This window comes from Bombyx mandarina, chromosome 02 (assembly GCF_030267445.1).
Source record: "Bombyx mandarina strain Sakado chromosome 02, ASM3026744v2".
NCBI classification, from domain to species: Eukaryota; Metazoa; Arthropoda; class Insecta; order Lepidoptera; family Bombycidae; genus Bombyx; species Bombyx mandarina.
In genome coordinates, this window is record NC_143209.1 from 6,321,989 (window position 1) to 6,344,859 (window position 22,871).

At 41.6% G+C, this 22,871-nt stretch overlaps 1 protein-coding gene across 1 annotated transcript in view; it reads right to left on the reverse strand.

The window, feature by feature from the left end:
- Positions 1 to 779: 779 nt before the first annotated feature.
- Positions 780 to 22,871, reverse strand: part of LOC114245669 (uncharacterized) — a 29,632-nt gene continuing 7,540 nt past the window's right edge. Inside the window, exons 7-25 of the mRNA XM_089733768.1 lie at positions 22,407 to 22,462; positions 20,533 to 20,641; positions 18,876 to 18,979; positions 18,167 to 18,340; positions 16,786 to 16,906; positions 15,898 to 16,053; positions 15,091 to 15,208; positions 14,307 to 14,451; positions 13,046 to 13,153; positions 12,248 to 12,389; positions 10,946 to 11,058; positions 9,865 to 9,948; positions 9,343 to 9,446; positions 8,025 to 8,061; positions 6,963 to 7,086; positions 6,005 to 6,109; positions 4,700 to 4,799; positions 3,688 to 3,818; positions 780 to 924 (exon numbers count right to left, since the gene is read on the reverse strand). Of these exons, the coding sequence (XP_089589894.1) occupies positions 865 to 924; positions 3,688 to 3,818; positions 4,700 to 4,799; positions 6,005 to 6,109; positions 6,963 to 7,086; positions 8,025 to 8,061; positions 9,343 to 9,446; positions 9,865 to 9,948; positions 10,946 to 11,058; positions 12,248 to 12,389; positions 13,046 to 13,153; positions 14,307 to 14,451; positions 15,091 to 15,208; positions 15,898 to 16,053; positions 16,786 to 16,906; positions 18,167 to 18,340; positions 18,876 to 18,979; positions 20,533 to 20,641; positions 22,407 to 22,462 (2,091 nt within the window). The 3' untranslated portion in view covers positions 780 to 864. The remainder of the gene's footprint in view (positions 925 to 3,687; positions 3,819 to 4,699; positions 4,800 to 6,004; positions 6,110 to 6,962; positions 7,087 to 8,024; positions 8,062 to 9,342; positions 9,447 to 9,864; positions 9,949 to 10,945; positions 11,059 to 12,247; positions 12,390 to 13,045; positions 13,154 to 14,306; positions 14,452 to 15,090; positions 15,209 to 15,897; positions 16,054 to 16,785; positions 16,907 to 18,166; positions 18,341 to 18,875; positions 18,980 to 20,532; positions 20,642 to 22,406; positions 22,463 to 22,871) is intronic.

Genomic DNA, 22,871 nt, shown 5'->3' on the forward strand with positions numbered 1-22,871 from the left:
AGAACAGCCTTTCGCTGAATCTACCATCGGGTCGGAATCGCGACCCACTGAGAAGATGCGGCGAGAAACTCAGCGGATGTCGTCGTGGCCTAAAGGATAAGAAGTCCGGTGCATTCGTGTTGAGCGATGCACTGGTGTTCGAATCCCGCAGGCAGCTACCGATTTTTCTAATGACATACGTACTCAAGAAATGTTCACGATTGACAGGGTGGGGCAGCTGTTGTAACTAAGCTTGAGACCTTAGAACTTATATCTCAAGGTGGGTGGCGCGTTTACGTTGTAGATGTCTATGGGCTCCAGTAACCACTTAACAGGTCCAACTCTTTATCACATTTGATGCGCCGATAAACATCTTTCTTTGTGATTTTAGAGAGTAAACAATACGTAATAATTAATATAAATCATAACAATAAATACAAACATAATAATACGTTCCTCGCGTTTGGGAACTTAACCCACGGACGACAAATAAATTAAGCTCTAAAACAAAAATAAAACAATTTTTTTCAAAACAATCACAACCTTTATTTCATTCGAACAATCAAAAGATTAATTGAAAACTTATAACAAACAAAAGTAAAATTCGGAATAGTACATACAAATTGAAATAAATTTATTTTTATTTCCCTTCATTGCTTGAGGTATGAGGTATTGCATATGGTTAGCTTGAGGGTCACTTTGTATTGAACAACTAATATTACTTAATCTTTTGCGGTCCTATGACCAATGTAAGACTAATATAATAATATGTCCATTGAGCATTGATTGAGATTTTATACAATACTCATCATTCTAGCTTAGCTTTATTCGATTTGAAAAAATATTAACCTGAGAGCAAATTATAATAGTTTATTAAAAGTTAATCTAAGCATTCACATTCGAAGCATTATCTTGTAGCTTATCGTCAATGATATCCGTTGTTCCCTGAAATATTAAAAACATTTTGCTTTGACAGACTTTTGACATTGGGTGTCAATTGTATAGTTTAAATCAGGGATGAGCAACCTTTTTAAGCAATGGGCCAATTTAAATTTTGGTGGGCCGTACATAGAGTAACTCTTATTAATAACTAGCGAGCCGCCCTCGCTTCGCTTCGGAAACATTAAATTTTATTATTGAAGTCGAGTCCCGCAATGTAACCCGCGGTTATTGTCGTGCCGTGGGTGACACCGCAAGGCGAAGCTAGTTTATAAAAGGTAGCCTAAGTTACTCCTTATATCATCAGCTACCTATTAGTGAAGTCTCATCAAAATCGGTCCAGCCGTTCCAGAGATTAGCCGGAACAAACAGACAGACAGACAAAAATTGTAAAAAAGGTTATTTTTGTGTATGTACCGTATATATATATTCATATGCATGTAGTAAAAAGCGGTTATTTCAATATTATTACAAATGAGTCGACTATTATCAAAGCCGGCAATGTGACTTTTGGACAATTATTGGTAAATCAGAAAAACGAATTATTGACTTTGTATTTCATTGGCAGTAACAAAACTCTTCTGAACGACATCTTAGATAAATAACAGGTTAAGTTAATACTTTATTTAATGCAGGCTTTGAACCGTATTCTTTGAAGGAGACGATTATATTCAAATCAATCTGTATTGACATATCAATAACATTTTTTTGTCCAAATGCACAGATTGCCACCTTTGATAATAGACGACTCAAATAGACACATAAATTTTATTTATATGTATGTATAGATTTACGAAACTTTATTTATTTCCTTCTTTCTTAAGAACAGAACAGAAGAAGAGAAAAACGAATTGATGGGAGAAAGTCGATAAAGCAAAATTCCATTTTAGAAATGCTTGGCGGGCCGCGTGTTGCTCATCTTCGGTTAAATGATTTTTGGCGCTATGGACGGAACAAGGAGCGACATCTTGTATAGAGGGGAAAACTTGAAAAATTGTCCGCCTGTAAACGGCAATTTGTTGTTGGAAGACTCACCGAAATAGGGCTAGTGTAGCAAATGGAAATGATGTGAATATAACAGTTTTAAACAGAGTAAAGTGTGTTGGGTTACACTATTTTATGTTTTTTTTTAATTTTTATTATTAGTTACGTACAACTAAACTACAACTACTACTCGAAGTCGTCGTGGCCTAACGTATAAGACGTCCGGTGCATTCGTGTTGAGCGATGTTCGAATCTCAGGCGGGTACCAATTTTTCTAATGAAATATGTACTCAACAAATGTTCACGATTGACTTCCACGGTGAAGGAATAACATCGTGTAATAAAAATGAAACCCGAAAAATTATAATTTGCGTAATTACTGGTGGTACGACTTCTTGTGAGTCCGCGCGTGTAGGTACCACCGCCCTGCCTATTTCTGCCGTGAAGCAGTAATGTGTTTCGGTTTGAAGGGTGGGGCAGCCGTTGTAACTGTACTTGAGACCTTAGAACTTATTCCTCGTCGAACCCGTCGCTTGCGACGAAGGGCTCGACGAGCGAATTAACCCACAGACACAGCCCACTGAGTTTCTCGCCGGATCTTCTCAGTGGGTCGCGCTTCCGATCCGGTGGTAGATTCTGCGAAGCACTGCTCTTGCTAGGGCGGTGTTAGCAATTCTCCGGTTTGAGCCCCGCGAGCTCACCTACACAAGCTAGGGTACGCTGAAATAGCCTCTCAAGGCTATCAGCATAGGTAGGATATAAAAAAAGAACTTATATCTCAAGGTGGGTGGCGCATCTACGTTGTGGATGTCTTTGGGCTCCAGTAACCACTTAACAACAGCTGGGCTGTGAGTCCACTCATCTAAGCAATAAAATAAAATACTACAACTTAGCGTCGCTCGGTGGAGCAGGAGCTAGGCGTCTTGGGCATGACGTGGAAGGAGCTAGAACAAACTGCCCAATACTGATAGGATTTGATTCGTGCCCTACATCGCAGCAGAGGGTAATAGGAAAGAAAGAAGAAGATTATTTATGTAAGAAGTGTTTTTTCTTCTTCTTAATTTAGTATTCTACTCTAAGAGTGTTTATGGCGCTGTTATTAAAATCTTTCCACTTGCCACTGTGGCGCCACCTTAATCGGCTCCCTTACAGCGGACGTTTATAATACACTGGGGTGTACCTTACTTCTCCATAGTTGTCGTCGTGGCCGAAAGGATAAAACGGTGCACTCTTATCGAGCGATGCTGGGACGACGTTCGAATCCCGCAGGCGGGTAAAAATATATTTTAAGACATTAGTACGATTTTATTTTCGAACGAATCTAATGTTGTAGCAAATAGGTGCATCTATACTAATATATAAATCTACAGTGGTTTTTACGGATGTTCCGTTACAACTATCGAACCATGCACCCGATTGACTTGAAATTTGTTATCCATGTAGAAAATACATGTACTTAATGGATAGGCTAATATTTATATGAGCGTTGGACTCCCTACACCAGATGCCCCCGCGTTAATGATGAGAATCTTTGTGGGGGTGAGAAATAATAATATTAATTTTAAATGCCCAGCGAAGCGGACGGATACAGCTAGTCGCATTATAAAAAATAACTTCCGAAACTATTTCCAGCTTCGAGGATGTGGATTCGGACCTCATATCTCAATGTGGCTAGCGGCAATCAAGCAGGACGCTATGAGGTCCAGTAACCATTCAACGCGAAACGCTCATTCCGTGAAATACCAGTGTGACCAGAAAATAATACGTCTATAAATTCTTTCCAACCTCATTATTTAAGTTCGTATATTCTTGCGAGTTACACAATATGTCAGTGCGCTGTAAGATCGTGGGTCTGCGTATGTTCCTCAAAATAGATGGAGCTTTGTTATTGATAAATACATTTTTTAATTCTTCATCTGAAAAATCAAACACAAAAAAATTGCCTTCCCTCCTTTATTAGACAAGCTAAAACGGTCCTAATTTCATATTAAAAGGCTTAGCAGCACCCGTGGTTGTTTGATAAAACTTGTTTATTTGTACTGAACTTCGTATTTTAAAAGTGGCAAATGGAAACAAACGTAAACGTCCTCAAAGTGCTGTAAGAAGCTCGACTGAGTGATGCGAACTTTTAATATCTCCCCATTTTTGGGGAAATTTCACAAAACTCAATTATTATTCGTCATTATGAAATCTTATTTTTTTACAGGTATCCACCACGTTGCTTACTTCTTATTTTCCTTCCTATGCCTTGAGAGGCTATGTCAGCTTCGCCCTAACATGTAGGTGATCTCACGGGGTTCAAACCGGAGTGTTGCTAACACTGGCCCTAGCAAGAGCAGTGCTTCGCAGAATCTACCACCGGATCGGAAACGCGACCCACTGAGAAGATCCGGCGAGAAACTCAGTGGGATGTGTCTGTGGGTTAATTCGCTCGTCGAGCCCTTCGTCGCAAGCGACGGGTTCGACGAGGACGGTGACCGGTGCTTGTGGTATCTAAAAGCACCGTTACTGGATCGGGAGGATCCGTAATGACGTGTTTTGGGCGACGTCGACTATTTACCATTCGGTCTACAGGATCGGGTATGTAATTCCCAGCGGCCACGACAAGAGGGTTCTCATGTCGTGCCGCCTTCTCAAAATGGCGCAATGATGCCGACTGTAGATACTTACTACTTTGCGCTTGTAAAACTATAACCCAAATTTCAGGCCTGGACCGTTAGTATTAATAACTTTTAATTATGATCACTTAGCTTAGGCTGTCGATAGGAAAACGACTGACTTTACAAACTACACTTACCGTTATTGCTATCCGACGGTGAAATGGTGACCGTTTCTTTAGGTACACTGTTCAATAAGGCCAAAGACCGTAACGTATTGGGTACTATAGTAGTCACGCCCTGAAATTGCCCAAACGAAACTATTGCTTTGATGTGATCGAATCAACGAGCTAACAGTCTACCTTATCTTAAGATTATCAGATGAAGATTACCAGTGTGCTTAGTGCGATTTCGTTAACTTCTCGATCGCGTGAAAGTTAACTCAAATTTGTATTTATTTATTGCCGTATACGCAGACGAGCATACGGCCCATCTGTTGGTGAGTTGTTACCGTTGCTCATAAACGTCAACAATGCCCGGGGCTGAGCCAAGACGTTGCCTACCGCTGGGTACTCTCCGCAAGCCTAGCTTGAAGAAGGACATGACATAGCGCTCGGGAAACACCGTGGAGGGGAGCCCATTCCAAAGCCGGATGGTACGTGGCAAAAAAGATCTCTGGAAACGCACTGTAGTTGGACAACTTCCGTTCGTTTACCGCTAGGCTAGCGATCGAGGAGTTAAAAACTCATTCAGCTCATTCTAAGGTATAAAATTTCCAGTTCCACAGCGATTACTATACCATTCAGTCTAAACAATAAATCAGTCCCAAAATTACGTCATAAGTAGGTAGGATAATGTTATCTACCCGCGCGGATCACAGTATTATGCCCGAAGATCGGAAATTGGGATTTGTAGTGTTTGAGCCTTTCAAAGATTATTGACAGGATTTAGTGTGGCATTTCATGTTCTAGGCTGGCAATGCAAAATGCTTCTTGTGGTCATTGTTATAAACGTCCTTTCCCACTGGCTATTTCAGCGGCAAGACTGACACTTCATCAATCACTTGTCTCATTTGAGTGTGTGTGCTATTGGCTTCACCCCATCTACGTAATTGAATATTTCTTAATTCCCACCAGAGATCCGATTGAATTGAAAATTGGAAGACCTATCAAAGACTAATACGCCAATACAAGGACAAAAAAATATTGTTACTCAAGCCCGATGTCCTTGCAAGGATAAAAAAAGTTACAATTGTTAGTTCGACTTGCTCTTTGAGCATTAATTAAACGTTATAGTGTACAAGCAAAAAAAATTACGCTAAAAGTGGGTACTTTTTTAAAGTTTTTGTTGATTACCTTTGTAGGCACACAACATGGCCCACCTTATGGTGAGTAGTTACCGTTGCCCATGGACTTCAGCAATGCCAGGGGCAAGGCCAAGCTGCTGCCTTACTGCTGACATCTCGTCGTGATTTTTACGTCGGACAAGTTATCACAACACGCTACCTTCGGAAACGATAGCTTAGTAATCTCAACTATCCTATTCGTTGGTATATCGTTTGATGCGACGAGCTTCAACACCTCCTCTGGACTGTGCTGTAGACCGGCCACCTGTCGTCGGAATCGTACTAAGCCGTTTATCTTACAAAATATCCATCCTGTTGTCACGTGTACAGTACCCGGCAATAAATGTCGCACATCGGACTTTGGAAAGAGACAATCGGCTAATGTCGCATTCGTAGAGCGTTATCTCTGTCGCAAAGTATATATGTGGCGTTTGCCAAATTCGGAAGTGTTCGGTTCTAATAGATGCCGGACTATTAGTTTTAGATTTTTGGTGCTGTTTTTCTACCTAACCTGGTATCGTTAGATGGCTATGTCAGCGTAACCGAATGACGACATTGCTAACACTAGTCCTAGCAAGAGCAGTGCTTCACAGAATCTACCACCGGATCGGAATCGCGACTCACTGAGAAAATCCGGCGAGAAACTTAGTTGTCTTTTTTGTTGCGACAGAGCCTAAGGCTTTACGAAGCTCTTTATAAATGTCGATGTGCAAGATTTATTGCTTGGTACTGTAGATATTATATTTTTTTGATCTTAACAATAATAGAAGCAGGGCTGCCAACTATAACGGCGTTAAATCTTTTTGTATTGCATTCTTGTGACATACTATGTAAATGCCCATTAGATATGATCGAATTGTTCTCCAATTCAAATTAGATCGCAAGACCGTGTATGTTTATATATGTATAGGGCTGTATCGCGACAGAGATAGGTAGGACGGTTGTACTTAACCCTGCAGGCTTGCAGTAACCCGATATCATATACATGAAATATATTTCCCGTCTGGTCTTATTTTGTAACGAATTTTTTAAGGCTTATTACGGAAAAAATCTACGTAACGTTAGCAGCAGCCCTACAGTGCGAGGACAACGTTTTATATAGCAGTATAGGGCTTTACCTCGATAACAGCTATGTAGGACGGATGTTTCGTCCTCAAATGAGCTTTCAGTTCAGATTTAACTTTGTAACGCTTGGGGCACGCGGTGCACGACCAAATCCTTAAATCTTGCTGCGACTGGGCCCTGTTCAAATTTATGTTAGTGATAGAACAAAATATCCGTTTTGCTATAACAAGTCAGCAGAGTTGTGGTTTGTTCAACAAATAGCTTTTAAAATTAAGCATGCGATAATCGGATGATGCTATTTTGCTTTTTTGGTTATCTTATACCCTTAAACGAGCAATTCTTGTATATATATATAAATATAATCTGAATCTCGGAAACGGCTCCAACGATTTTTATAAAATTTAGTATACAGGGGATTTCGGGGTCGATAAATCGATCTAACTACTACGATTTATTTTCAGAAAATGTTGTTTTATTCGTGTTTTCAAACTCTTCCCGACATCTATTGGCGAATAATAATACTATATTTCTTAATTGAGGGCAACTAACCGCTTTAAAGACAAAAGAGGATGGCGTTATAAAAAAAAACGACCAAAGCTCGGTCATCATCTAGGACACTTTTATGGCGCGCGGTTTTAACGTTGAACGTTTTAATAACAAAAATAGCAGTTTACGAAAACGAACAGTATTATACTTTTTAGCGGAAAGGCGAGCAGCGTAGTTGGGTGAATTGTTTTTTTTTTTTTGTTAATCAAATGTTCCTTTAGGTTCCAACTTTTAGTAACGCAGGCAATTAGAAAATTTAGAAATAAAACAGAACCGCCGGATATGGCTTCTCGTGTTCTCCTCAAAAAGTCCACTGAACTTTCGGTAGACAACGATCATTTACTGAGCCTTTGTACCTTTCCAGATGAGATCTTGTTTTATTTGACTCCATCCCAAACGGTTACAGTCTCAAATAAATCAACTTAAGGTCATTTCGCTGAAAATCATTCTTAAAAAGGAATAGCAGAAGCAACTATGGCGTCGCAGGGAGCTAATTGCCATACTTAAAAAATACGTACAGCATGCTTTTTTGCTATATGCTTAATTTTACTCTAATAATAAAAGCTTACCTGGTGACAGTGTGTTCAAACTGCATAGTGACGTCATCTGAAAACAAACTTTATTCGTAAGTTAGACCAACTACCCTAGACTACCCTACTCAACTACTATCGACAACAATCAAACAACAATATAACGACATTGTTCATTAAATTGTTATTAAAATTACTAAAATACAATGCTATATAAAAAAGCAATGCTGAAATCGCGTTAAGCTGCCATCCTTAGGTTACAATGACAATGAATTAAGAATATTATTAGCCCGCAATGGAAAGCGAAGTCAGCTGGCTAACAAAATGCGCGCTCCCTCGGTGTCGTTTAGATGTTCAACCAAACTTTCCATGTTCCGCCCACCTTGCCTAAAGCTAATCAATAGCAGAGTCCATGGACATCAACAACAGAAATGCCGTCATGAACCTTGAGACACGAAGACCAAATCTCAGTTTTATAGTACATTGGTGGCTTGACTGTTGGACAGAAACTAACGGCAAGGTTTTACTGGTGGTAGGACCTCTTGTGAGTTCGCGCGGGTAGGTACCACCACCCTGCCTTTTTCTGCCGTAAAGCAGTAATGCGTTTCGGTTTGAAGGGTTGAGCAGCCGTTGTAACTAAACTGAACTGAGACCTTAGAACTTAAATCTCAAGGTGAGTGGCGCATTTACGTTGTAGATGTCTATGGGCTCCAGTACCCACTTAACACCAGGTGGGCTATGAGCTCGTCCACCCAACTAAGCAATAAAAAAAAAGGTGATACCAATCCGTGCGAGCATACAGGACTTCATATAACCAGAAATTACGTATAAATTTTGTGGGTTTCATTTTTAATACACAATGTCATTCTTTCGCCATGGAAGTCATTCGTTAGCACGCGTTGAGCACACACAATGTGTTTACAACAATATGTACCTAGCGAACATAGACATAGTCGCATTGCTTGACACGTGTACCCTGGACTCTTACCCAATAGGCCACGACTTTAAGGCTTCGATCAAAAAACTTTACTGGTGGTAGGACCTCTTGTGAGTCCACACGGGTAGGTACCACCTCCCTGCCTATTTCAGCCGTGAAGCAGTAATGCGTTTCGGTTTGAAGGGTGGGGCAGCCGTCGTAACTATACTGAGACCTTAGAACTTTTATCTCAAGGTAGGTGGCGCATTTACGTCGTAGATGTCTATGGGCTCCAGTAACCACTTAACACCAGGTGGGCTGTGAGCTCGTCCACCCATCTAAGCAATAAAAAAGTAGAAAATAAGGCTACTAGCAAATATCAAAACCGTGGCAAGAACCCATTAAACAATAGTCTGTGACCCAGAAAGAACAGCTTCCTACCTTCGCCGTCTCCATCGTCACTTAAAGAACAATGTTCTTTCTTCCTATGCTTGTAAAGTGCGGTTTTGTTTGACAAGATCACGTCGCAATCCCGGCATTGAATCCTGGTGAGGAAGCAATCTTAATATCGAATCTACTTCGGCTGGTTTCTATTTCGTTCGTTGTGGTCCAAGAGTGCATGTTGTGGTCCGATTTTAATTTTGGTTTTTCTTTGAATTTTTGAAGATCTTGTATTAATCATTGTCCAAAAAACTTAGTGAATGACATCACCCACGTTCGGTTATGAGGTTGGAGTCTCAGTTGTCCCATCCCCCAGCCGGAACGTGCGACTGCTTCATGGTAGTAACGTAACCCAAAATTACCAGCCACCAGTCGACCATACGATCACAATATGGTGCTAAAATGCTAAGAGCACGTTGCTATCCATTGTCCGATGACTTCTTTATTCCCCTTCGTTAGATACCCATGAGAACAGATAGGACGCTGTTCAACTACCCACAGATCCATGATCAAAGTACGCACCGATAAATCTGCTTGTGTCCCTGTTTCTCTATTCCAGTTTCAATCTTGTCGTGAACCTTCTTCCGATGGTATATGACGCTCCAGCTGAAGACGAGTTTGATTTTACAATATATTGGAGCAATTAACCCCCCAAACTTCAACTGCTAGTAAGTTAGCCTTGGTACTAAGAAATGTGGAGGTGAATATTATCGCCGCTTCAAGACAAGAATTGAGTTTAAATTGGTACAGATCAAATAACTACCATGAATCTGGAATCCATGATAGCTTGGCGGCAGAATTGACAAGCCCAACTAAAGCTAATGCTTTCCTTTCAAAGAGTGGGAAAATCAAACGTCGACGTTGTAACGTCAATGGGCCCCATTAATCACTTAACGCCAGGTGGGCCATCAGCGTTTTCAAGAATCTAGTGCACTAAAATTTTAGGGAGACGATGGTATCGCCAATTCTTAATAGCGACGAAAAAAATATTACAAATTAGGTATCCGCTCCTGCACGCAATGTGAAGTCAACTGATGTGTGAGGTCAATGACCCAGCGGTCTCGAGTGATATTGAATGACAGAATAGTCTAGAACGTTAGACTTTTTAAATCTACTCACTAAAAATATACCCACATATATCATTAATGTTGTTCCTACAGTATTTCTATTTAAGTTTTAGAAATCATATATTTAATCGTTATAAGAACACATTGTATATAGCACGAAAATTCTAGATTTTAAATTAATTTCAGAATAAACTTTCTGAATGAATAGGTATTAATTAATATGTTATCTATAGTACTGCAAACAATTATCTATATCAAAGTAGGCAACGACCTATGTTACTGTTGTACTCACCAATTCTAATAAAAGTTAAAAAGTGATAAAACTGCATATCACTGAGACATAAGCTTCTGACTAGATGAGGACTGATGAGGAGACTAGGGCTGATGATTCTCACTTGAGACCAAGCGAATCCAATGATGCCATGAAAAACGGGGTGTGATCTTTAGGTCGAGAGGTAAGTCTTATACGATATAATTACGTCTAAAAAAGTCTTTAACGACTACGTTGTGCCTTCTATGATTAATTACTTGCAAACCTGTTAGGAAAGGTCAGACCGCACTGGTTGCAAGTGTGGGAGCCATCGTTGACGTGCTTCATGCGTCTGTGGACTTGTAAGTAAGTCCAATGTAGGTAGGACCGACCGCAATCCTTGAAAAGACAGTATGAAGAATAGGGTAGGTACCGCGATCGGTGCTCGCCGTTGGTTTTTTTTTACCCTTGTAGGCAGACGAGCATACGGCCCACATGATGATGAGTGGTTACCGTCGCCCATGGACTTCAGCAATGCCAGGGGCAGAGCCAAGCCGCTGCCTACCGCTTAATACTCTCCACAAGCCTCGTCTAAAGAAGGACATGTGAAACACCGTGGAGTGGAGCTCATTCCATAGCCGAATGGTACGTGGCAAAATTTGATTAAATTGGAATTTGAAAATGGAAATTTTGATTAAAGATGAATTCGTTTCAATGTATTGGTATAATTTCTTGTAAGGTTTTACATTAAGGTATAATTAGTGGCGCGTACACCGGACGACATCTTGTTTCATAGAGTAACACTTTTTTACATAGATAAAATAAAACATAGAGTAATTTAATCTTTGACGTGCTCACGTACAACTCAAATGTTCTATGCTAAGCGTTAACACAGTGCTTGCTTTACTGGTGGAACCTATAGTTCAGACGAACAGATTCCCCCGCTATTATTATCCGGGACCACACCGCCATTTATGTGTGGCGATCCTGTCTGATCCGACTTAATCCTGTTACTAACTTCTACATGATTTGCGAATCTAAAGCTTCCAACTATAAATTATCTGAAGGAATTAACGAGATGATCACGTCATTTCTTTTCATCATCACATCACGTCCACAGAACCGAACTCATCACTGCTACGCTTCCAGAAATAGGCTTGCAATGAATTCTCCTCCACGATCTTTCTTAAGCTCTATACTAGACTCTAATGTCCATGAGCAATGATGACTACTTACCTAGGAAGCCAATAAAACTATAAGCGATCATGCAAGAGTTAATGTCACTAATGCCCTTATTAAAGTAAAGATTCGATGATATATCCGTATGTAGTTAATACAAAAAAAATCTTACGAAACACCCCATACTATCAATTACGACTAAAATATAGCCGTAAAATGCATCATACGATCATTACTTGAGCAAGAGGATTTCGGAGCAATTAGGCCATACAAATACAAATGTCGAGACAAAGTTAGGAGCGAAATTCAATGGGAAAACCGGGCGCTGCGATTATCATCAAAAAGTGACTTAGCATTTGCTATAGCGTATATCGTTTTGGCTTGGGCTTGAATTAATTAATGCACTAACTTCGCAAAGAAAATGTTTCACAACCGGAAAGTCTCCGTAGCCTAAGACTCCGTTGGCTGTCGCCTCAACCCCTGCACCCTGCTTCTTCGCCTCAGTCAAAGAGCGCTTGTAGAATCCGTGCGTTGTTTTGTGGGTGGTGCATCTATTAAATTATTTTTATTGCTTAGATAGATGGACGAGCTCACAGGCCACCTGGTTTTAAGGGGTTACTGGAGCCCATAGCCTCTACAACGTAAATGCCGCCACCCACCTTGAGATATGATTTCTAAGTTCTCAGTAAGTTACAACGGCTGCCCCATCAAACCGAAAATCATTACTGCTTCCCGACAGAAATAGGCAGGACGGTGGCACCTACCTCCTACTACTTACCTACTCACAAGACGTCCTACCACTGTAAGTCTCGTCAATCATCTATACATAAAATACCAAATGACAAATACTAAACCGGTTTAGTATCTTTTCCTTGCAATTCTGTTTTTAATAAAAACAAATCTAAATTATGCAGTTGATTTGGTCGAATTTCAATCATCGGGCCACAATTAGTATTTTTAAAAACGATTACATACATTATTACATTTAATACAGCGTTCCCGGTTTAGTCTAAATCTAATTCGCCTTTAACACGACTAGAAGGCTTTTGAGGCTTTAGCCTAGTATCTCAAAGGTCTCAAATTCATTTAACCTCACACAAGCTATGGTGTAAAGTCAATAAGGATTGCCAACAAACAAACAAAACAGCATCCGTTACCAAATGTTTTTCAATGCTAAAAAGTCAGATGTTTATCTAAATCAACTCACCTTGAATACGTCGCGAAACTCACTTTGCAAATGTGACACACGAATGGATTTTTAACACCCTTGTGGATAGCTCTGTGTGTGTTCAAGCCTTCTTCCAGATAAAATACACTGGAAAACGGTGAAGGATCAATTGCAAAGGTCCTCTTTATCTCTTTCCTAGAGTGTGGTACAAGGCTACTAAGCCATTTATCACCGGATATTGGGACAAAATCCTGTTCTCTGAGGATTATGCTGTCGGAAGCCGGCATTTACTGCTGGGAAGGATCGTTGTGAGCACACAGGAACAGCTTCAATGATGTATCTTATGTGCTCCTGTTTGAAGAGTTTGTATTTCTGTTTTATATAACTTTAAAGTTCCTTATGAAACGTCCTACGAAATTCACATTACGATGTTTCCTTCCTTTTGTGTGTCTCACAAAAACCGCAATCTGATTGATTACCACCAATCAGCCAGTAGTGTACGACTAAAAAAAGCGCGCTTCGAACACCACCCAACACTAGGCCAGTGGATACTTTTATCTGGACACTCAAGTAACCCTCCCAATTTCCTTCTCGACCAGTTAAATTGTACAGATTGGAACCGGTCTTTCCCGTTGCATTCCAGTTCAGCGATTAGCATAAAGATCGGCATCAGCCCGTCTATCAATAAAGACCATCATTTACCATATTTTTTTTATTACTCAGATGGGTGGACGAGCTCACAGCCCATCTGGTGTGACGTGGTTGCTGAAGCCCATAGATATATACAACGTAAATGCGCCACCCACCTTGAGATATAAGTTCTAAGGTCTCAAGTATAGTTACAACGGCCTTTTTCCAATTACAGCACAAGAGCGCATTATGCGGCACAATGCTCAAATATGCTTCAGCATAATTCGGCATTGTGCGTCACTGAGTCGCATTATTTAATGGTACTTAATGGTAGTTACTTACCATTACTTTTTTTATTTTTTATTGCTTATGTGTGTGGACGAGCTCACAGCCCACCTGATGCCAAATGGTTACTGGAGCCCATAGACATCTACAACGTAAATGCGCCACCCACCTTGAGATATAAGTTCTAAGGTCTCAAGTATAGTTACAACAGCTGCCCCACCCTTCAAACCGAAACACATTACTGCTTCACGGCAGAAATAGGCAGGGTGATGGTACCTACCCGTGCGGACTCATAAGAGGTACCTACCACCAGTAATTACGCAAATTTTTATACAATAATTACCTAAATTTACGTACAAACGTAAAAAATGAAAACAAAACTAACTCCTCGCAAAATTCACATTTGAATGCCTTCTCAACTTCGACGACGCGGATCACGCATCGCGACTTTTCCGTCAAACCAGACAGTAACGGCTCCGATACGTCATCGTCGACTTGTCTAGGTATCGGACGGGAGAACGCGGATTGGCCTAGACGCAACGGATAATAGTGTTATAGGAATCATTACGCGTGTTAATTAAACTAAATAAATTTTGACCATGGAGACAAATATCCAATGTTTTAAAAGCTTGGTTAATTAAAAAAAAACAGGCAATAACAATGTAACTAAAACAAGTCTGGACCCATTTATTGATACGGATATTGGTGGATTGGTTGCCGACGCTCATGGATGTCAGCAATGCCAGGGGTAGAGCCAAGCCGCTGTCTACCGTTACGTACTCTCCACAAGCCTCGTTTGAAGAGGGACATGTCATAGCGCTCGGGAAACACTGTGGAGGGGAGCTCATTCCAAAGCCGGATGGTACCGATGTTAATTGTTGGTCATAGACAAATGCACCACTGATTTCGGGGATTCCCAGTCGTGTTCAATTGGCATTCAGGGTTTGGCTGTAATTAATCTAGCACGTGTATTTCTGGTAACCAAAGGTTAGAGGTCCTAAGTACACAAAAGGGCACCTAATCAAGGCTCGCAGCCCCATTACTAAGTAAAAGTTTCACCATCCACTTTTGTGTGGCAACCAAACAAAAAACAAATATCCAAAAATTCTAGATACACTTAGTATGACTTAAAGCTATCAGTGTATTAGAAAATTCAGCCACATAAGTACCTGTTGCCTTTGAGTCACCGCTGACAATCTCACTAATTGGCGACAATACTGGGATATGAGCCTCATTCGTCTCTCTAACGTGTGATTCAAAGCAATCCGGATACGAATTCAAATGCTCCTGTATTTTGAAAGGTTTTTAAAATAAGTATTGTGTATTTTTAATTGTTTTTGGATAAACAACTACCGTCTTAACCGATTTTTGCGAGACAGAGACATAATTAAAACTACTTTTACGATTCGATCTCGCATCTATTATTTCCATCATAATAAAATCGAGCGGTAAAAGGCTATTAGGTTTAAGCGAAATTTCGCTTAATTCGCGTTATTCATATTTGTAATTAAAGGTGCCTTTTATTTGGTATTAGCATCAACAGCAACGATGTTTTGTTTTATTGAACTTCAATTAAGTTTATTCCATTCAAACAGCTGAAGAAGTTTTATTGTTAGGATATTTTATCCAAATATTAAACTCTAAATGACTCTAACCTAGCCTTTAGAAATAGCCTTTCACGATACGATATGAAAACGATTATTTTTCCCGAAATTCTGGTGATTAATGGAACGAACCACAGGCCTAGGCCAAGTGGCGTTCACCCTGTGAATTGTCGTCCTGCATAAACTTCCGAACAATTCTGCACGTGTTCATATTACATTTGGATGCATGAATAGAGTGGCAAAAGCGGTCTAGGAAGAGATAATTCTCGCGGTGGGGAATTTTTCTCAATTACGGATATCGTAAGGCAACCAAGGAATTCAAAACAAAAACAATCAAAATTCAAGATAAATAAGTAAAACAACAGTCACAACCTCCGTCTGTTCGTTGTCCCTAAATGCTCTGAAACAGATCCTGCAGACCAGCAAGGTCCTCGGGCGAAGCTCTGCTTCGTGGGCCCTGATGTGCATCCGGAGACGGGACCTCCTAGTCAGATGCTTCAAGCATATGTGACATTGGAACGGCTTTATCTGTTTAAAAATTACACTACTTATTAAGTGTACTGGGCGGGATGCAAAAATAATGAGTACTCAAACCGAAATGGCACTGAACCGTTGCCACATCCTAATGTTAATGCAAATTTATTAATAATTTCATTTTTAACTAAACACGCAATCGAAGGTGAAGGTAGTTACCGGATATGCGTAGCGTTTTCACGTGGTCATTGACCCCGTTGCTCGTTAAGCAAAATTGGATTGTGTTTCATTGCGTGCAGAGCAAAAGTAATTTTTGAATATGGATTTTTACTTTTATTGTGTTAGGATCAATTGTTAACCAATTATTTTCACATTTTTTATTGTATTTATGAATAAAAAAGCCCACAGCCCAGTAAACATCGTCACCAGAGGAAGCCTTGAGATATTGAATCGACATCTGCATAGTTTTACACAACGTCTATACGAAAGCACCATAAAATATAACATAATGCGTTTCGATTTGAAGGGCGGGGCAGCCGTTGTAACAAAACTGAGACCTTAGAACTCATATCTCAAGGTGGGTGGTGGCATTTTAGTTGTAGGTGTCTATGACCTCCGGTAAGCACTTAACACCAGGTAAGCTGTGAGCAAGTCTACCCATATATACAATATAAAAAAAGTAATTGTTTCGAAAATCTTATCTAATACAATATCGCGAAAGCCCTTAGCGCAGACTTTACAAGAGATGCTTGCGGTACAACTTGAACTTGTACATACGAATCCTACCTGCAGATGCGTCACTCCGTGCTCGTCCAGGGTCTGTTTATCTAGAAACTTCTTTCCGCACGTGCCGCACACGTAACGTCGCGTGTCTGTGTGTGTGCGGCTATGCTTTGTAAGTGTCGCCCTGTTCGAAATACCCTATTTATACTTTATATAAGAGTCAGAATCGAGGACCAATCACGTTTCAAGTTCAAAGGTATTTGTCGAACGAAACAGATCATAGAATCGTAGCGAATTGATTTGCGGCTATTGAGAAGGATATAAGAACCCTTTAATGAAAACCCAGACATCGGAAGACCATGTTTTCTGAGCGCTATAACGTGTCCTTTAAACAGGGTTTGTGGAGAGTCCTATGGCCCCTTTGCATTGCTAATATCCAGTGGCCATACGCCATCAAGTGCCATAACAGCCCTATACCAGACAACGACCGTACTAGCATTTGGTCAGTGCTCGATAATGCGTGTTTGTGTGAGTCGCATCATAAATTCTAATGGTCCATATATTTGGAAGGGATCAACTCTATTGTTGATGATCCTTACTGGTCATAATCATTTGTAAAGACCAGTTTAATGATAAAGTTTCTTTCATATTTCCTCGAGGAATTCGATTCAGATTGGCGATGTCCGTGTGCGTCGGTATCCACCGCTTAACACCAGACTGATTTAGTTTTCCTCCCCACTATGGATTCTCCAATTTAACCTTGCATCAACAAACACATACAACTAAAATAAAAGTTCAAGTCATAATCATTGGTTGCCAGTGGTTACCAGATTCACCAGTTGAATCATAAAGCTTCTTTCATATCGCCCCAAGAAATTAGAAATGAGAAATCGGTATCACAAATTGGAGATGTCCATGGGCGTCGCTATCAACCGCTTAACACCAGACTGGCCATGATTTGGCTTTCCTCTTCATTATCGATTCTTCCAATGATCCTTGCGTCAACAAACACATAAAACTAAAACAAAAGGTTACAACCTAATGTCGTAATGTTTCCAGTCATATATGGTACCTTCACCCAATCCTGTAGACCGAATGGTAAACAGTCGACGTCACCCAAAACACGTCATTACGGATCCTCCCGATCCAGTAACGGTGCTTTTAGGTACCACAAGAACCGGTCACCGTCCTCGTCGAACCAGTCGCTTGCGACGAAGGGCTCGACGAGCGAATTAGCCCATAGACACAGCCAACTGAGTTTCTGGCCGGATCTTCTCAGTGGGTCGCGTTTCCGATCCGGTGGTAGATTCTGCGAAGCACTGCTCTTGCTAGGGCCAGTGTTAGCAACACTCCGGTTTGAGCCCCGTGAGCTCACCTACTAGTTAAGGTTACGCTGAAATAGCCTCTCAAGGCTGTCAGTGTAGGTAGTGAAAAAAATTGGTACCTCAAATGGAAAGTCTTTCCGCAGTCAGAGACTGGACACTCCCATCTCTTCTGCTTATCGTGCTGGAAGTGAACGTGATCGAATAGTTCCGTCTCGTTGGCGAATGACACATCGGCGCAGTCGCCACACTTGTACCTACCGTCTTGCATTAGAGACGTCGCTTCGTGGAACTGCCTGAGAGATTCGATTTAAAACACAGTGGATAAATGTTGCATACGTTTCGTTCTACAATAGAGATGACGGTGCAAATCGAATCAACTTACATTGCCGCTTCTGCGACCATTCAGTTTTCACTACCAAAAACATTAGGAAGCTGAATTTTTATGAGGAGCTCCACGCCAAATAAGCATTCCCTAGGCTTAATTTTACTGGTGGTAGGACGTCTTGTGAGTCTGCACGGGTAGGTACCACCACCCTGCCTATTTCTGCCCTGAAGCAGTAATGCGATTCGGTTTGAAGGATGGGGCAGCTGTTGCAACTATACTGAGACCTTAGAACTTATATCTCAAGGTGGGTGACGGCATTTACGTTGTAGATGTCTATGAGCTCCAGTAACCACATAACACCAGGTGGGCTGAAAATAAAAGAAACAAACTTATATGTGGCCCTCGTGATGGTTCCGGGCTACACACGACTGTACAGCAGTGGGGAATTACCCAAAAAAGACCGCTCAAAAGTATCCACTCATAGCTCCCGCTAAAACACTTACATGTGAAACTTAAGGCGAACTTTCGACGTAAACGTCTCGTTACAGTTATGACAAGTCAATATCTGACTCGAGTCGGCTTGTTTGGATTTCTTCTTACGAAACTTCTGGAAACCGCAACAGAGAACTCGGTTTATTAAAAACAGTTTTACGGTTGCAATTTTAATGGAGTCTGGTTTTGAAGAGGTTTTTAACCTTTTGACTGCCATGTACATAGGTATAAACCTGGTCACTGAAAGCTGAAGACCGCAGACGCATTGACGGCTTTGAGATGTGGTGCTGGAGAAAGATGCTGCGTATTCCGTGGACAGCATTTCGGACCAATGTATCAATTTAGCAAGAACTCAAAATCTCCTCGCGGCTGTCATCCGAGTGTCTTCGCAGAGTCCTTGAATACTTCGGTCACATTGCACGGAAGGATGGTAGCAATCTCGAGAGGCTTATCGTGACCGGTAAGGTAGATGGGAAGAGACCTCGGGGGCGCAGCCCAATACGTTGGTCCGACCAGATCCGAACCGTTCTTGATTCCACGTTTCACAACGCTCTTCACACCGCCACAGACAAGAATGGATGGAGAAAGATCGTGCGTGCGAAGGTGATACAAAAGGGTGGTCACGACCCTCAGCAATGAGGAATATGACGTAGGGAGGGCATAGGTGTAGGAGAAATCGACATAATTACTTCAGTGCGCCACTTAGGGCCACACAGACCCACATGGCAGTCAAAGGGCTAAAAAACATGAATTTAAGTTCTTTAAAATGTATCCTTGAATATCGAAATGCTATCTCTGGTTCGAATTCAGAAGATATCCAGTGAGCTTGTTTCTTGTGTTAAAATATTTTTACTATTTTTTTTTGCTTAGATGGGTGGACGACCTCACAGACCACCTGGTGTTAAGTGGTTACTGGAGGCCATAGACACCTACAACGTAAATGCGCCACCCACCTTAAGATATAAGTTCTAAGGTCTCAAGTATAGTTACAACGGCTGCCCCACCCTTCAAACCGAAACGCATTACTGCTTCCCGGTAGAAATAGGCAGAGTGGTGGTACCCATCCACACAGACTCACAAGAGGTCCTACCACCAGTTCATAGCTGATGCATGGGTTAGGTTGCACGTCGACCTCTTTGCCGAGTTCGACAAGTACGGTTACCGGGGTTCCTCAGCCTGCTCCTAGTGTTCGAGCTGAAGGTTCGTTCGTTCGAAGGCTGGATCGTTTGGAGCCTCTGGGTCTGCGGAGGGACTTCGGTTCCCTCTGTATTCTGTACCGTATGTTCCATGGGGAGTGCTCTGAGGAATTGTTCGAGATGATACCGGCATCTCGTTTTTACCATCGCATCGCCCGCCACCGGAGTAGAGTTCATCCATACTACCTGGAGCCACTGCGGTCATCCACAGTGCGTTTCCAGAGATCTTTTTTGCCACGTACCATCCGGCTATGGAATGAGCTCCCCTCCACGGTGTTTCCCGAGCGCTATGACATTTCCTTCTTCAAACGAGGCTTGTGGAGAGTATTAAGCGGTAGGCAGCGGCTTGGCTCTGCCCCTGGCATTGCTGAAGTCTATAGGCGACAGTAACCACTCACCATCAGGTGGGCCGTATGCTCGTCTGCCTATAAGGGCAATAAAAAAAAATAAAAAAAAAGTAGCCAATACTCACCGCTGGCATCTGCTTATGAGCCGACATCTGGTCACAGTTCGTCTTCCTTTTGCGCATGCGTCGGCGACACGAGTGCGAGGCCAGCGCTGCTATGGTAGGAAACAGTTGGCTGCGAACGAAATTGTACTCTATTGCGATCGACACTGGTATCAGAGTAGAAAAACCTTCTGCAGCAAGCTTTTAGGCCTCATAGCGGACATAGTATTTAGACTTAAAAAAAAACACCCTTTCTTATTTTATTTTTTATTGCTTAGTTGTGTAGACGACCTCACGGCCGACCTGATGTTAAGTGGTTACCGGAGTAAATGCCGCCATCTACCTTGAGTTATGAGTTCTAAGGTCTCAGTTTTTACATTACAACGGCTGCCCCACTGTTCAAACCGAAACGCATTATTGCTTCACGGCAGAAATAGGCAGGGCGGTGGTACCTACCCGTGCGGTCTCACAAGACGTCCTACCATCAGTAAGTAGTATTACAAATCCAAACTGTTTCTTTTTTTATCCTGAGCCGCGTATTAAGACAACTAATAGCAATATTGTATAGTTATGGAGATCAGCAATGCCGAGGGCACAGACCAACACCTGCCAAATAAGACTCTTCAGAATTTCTACAAGCCCCAGTTCAAGAGGGACGTAGAAAGACAATGAATTAAAACGTCCTGCCTTAGAACGGAACCTTTAAAATTAGTATCACCTTGGATGTGCTTCCTAAAACTATATCACAAAAATAATAACGTTCGATTATTATTATTTTTAATATAGCACGCAATGTAACACAATCTAACTTGAAACTTCACGTTGCATTGCGGGGTCGCGTAATTAATAAAATTATTAAAACGACAAATACAAATGATTAGCTTAGGGGCCATCCATAAATTACGTCACACGTTGATGGGGAGCGGGGGGGGGGTATCACCGAAATGTGACATAGTGTGACTAGGGGCATTGGGGTCAATAGTTTTGTGACGTCACATAAATATTAAGACGCGAAGTTGAGATGTGAATAAAACAACTTTAAAAATCTACGAACTTGAACTATAGTTATTAATAATTTAGCATTTATGGTAGGCAGCGGCTTGGCTTGGCCCTGGCATTGCTGACGTCCATGAGCTACGGTGACCATCAGGTGGGCCGTATGCTCGTCTGCCAAAAGCATAAGCAAGCGTCAAGCATAAATTGAAAAAATGTGTGATGTCTCATCAGGGGGGGGGGAGTATATAAAAATGTGAGAACCTGTGACAAGGACGGGGAGGGGTTCAAAATTCGTGTGACGTAATTTATGGATGGCCCCTTAGTAGATTCTTGTAGGATAGGTCTTTTGATGCTTAGCCCTAGCAATTTCAGCTTCAAATCTCATTTGAAGAAAGGCATGGAATAGCCCTCAAAAATCGGTTGTCTGTAAAGTCGGTTTACTGACGATAGTTGAACGTGACAACGTCATAAGAAAATACTGACAGAATGGTTTCATTTTTCAAAAGAAAATTTTAGTTTTATTTATTTGATAGATATTTTGTATGGACAATTGACACCACATTCACTTTTCACTGAACTTTCATACTTGACAAAAACATGTAAATGCATTATTGTATAGCAGCTGTCCACGCGGATGCATCGCTCACTCAAGTAGGAGAGAGACAGATGTCGAACGCGGAGGCCGATCGTGCCTCTTTGTCGCTCATTGCGCGCTCTCGCTTGCACTTCAAGCCTTAAATGGAACGCCTCAGAGCGAGGTAACGCCCCATGAGTCATGTTTTTTTATGCGTGCAGCCGGCTCCATCGAATTATAAGACGTTGTCACGTCAAAAACATCTTGAAGGGGTTGCGTTCATTGCACTCCCGAGACAGATCTAATATCTAAAAAATTTGATAACTACCTGCAATTGTAGCATTTCGGCTTCCTTTTCGTGGCGCCGTCTCGATTTTCGACGACCTGAACGCCAAATAGAGATCAGTGAATGCGATGTGGCTCATGGACATCAGCGGTGCCGACACGACGGCCACAACACGAGGTTGCAGATCAAGGTCTCGTCTTGGATAGTTGCTCAACAGATTACCGGAGGCCGAAGAAAAGACACCGAAAACACCAACACCCAGCATGAGACATGACGCGGAAGATTTGACAGCATTACACCATCTTCCTCGTACCCTATAAGTGGGTAATATACATCCACAAGGGAATAAAATTCGTTTTAACGCCAGAGCAATCAGGAGAAATTGGCAGTGAAGGTTACTACTTATTACTGGTGGTAGGACCTATTACTGGTGGTAGGACCTCTTGTGAGTCCGCGCGGGTAGGTACCACCGCCCTGCCTATTTCTGCCGTGAAGCAGTAATGCGTT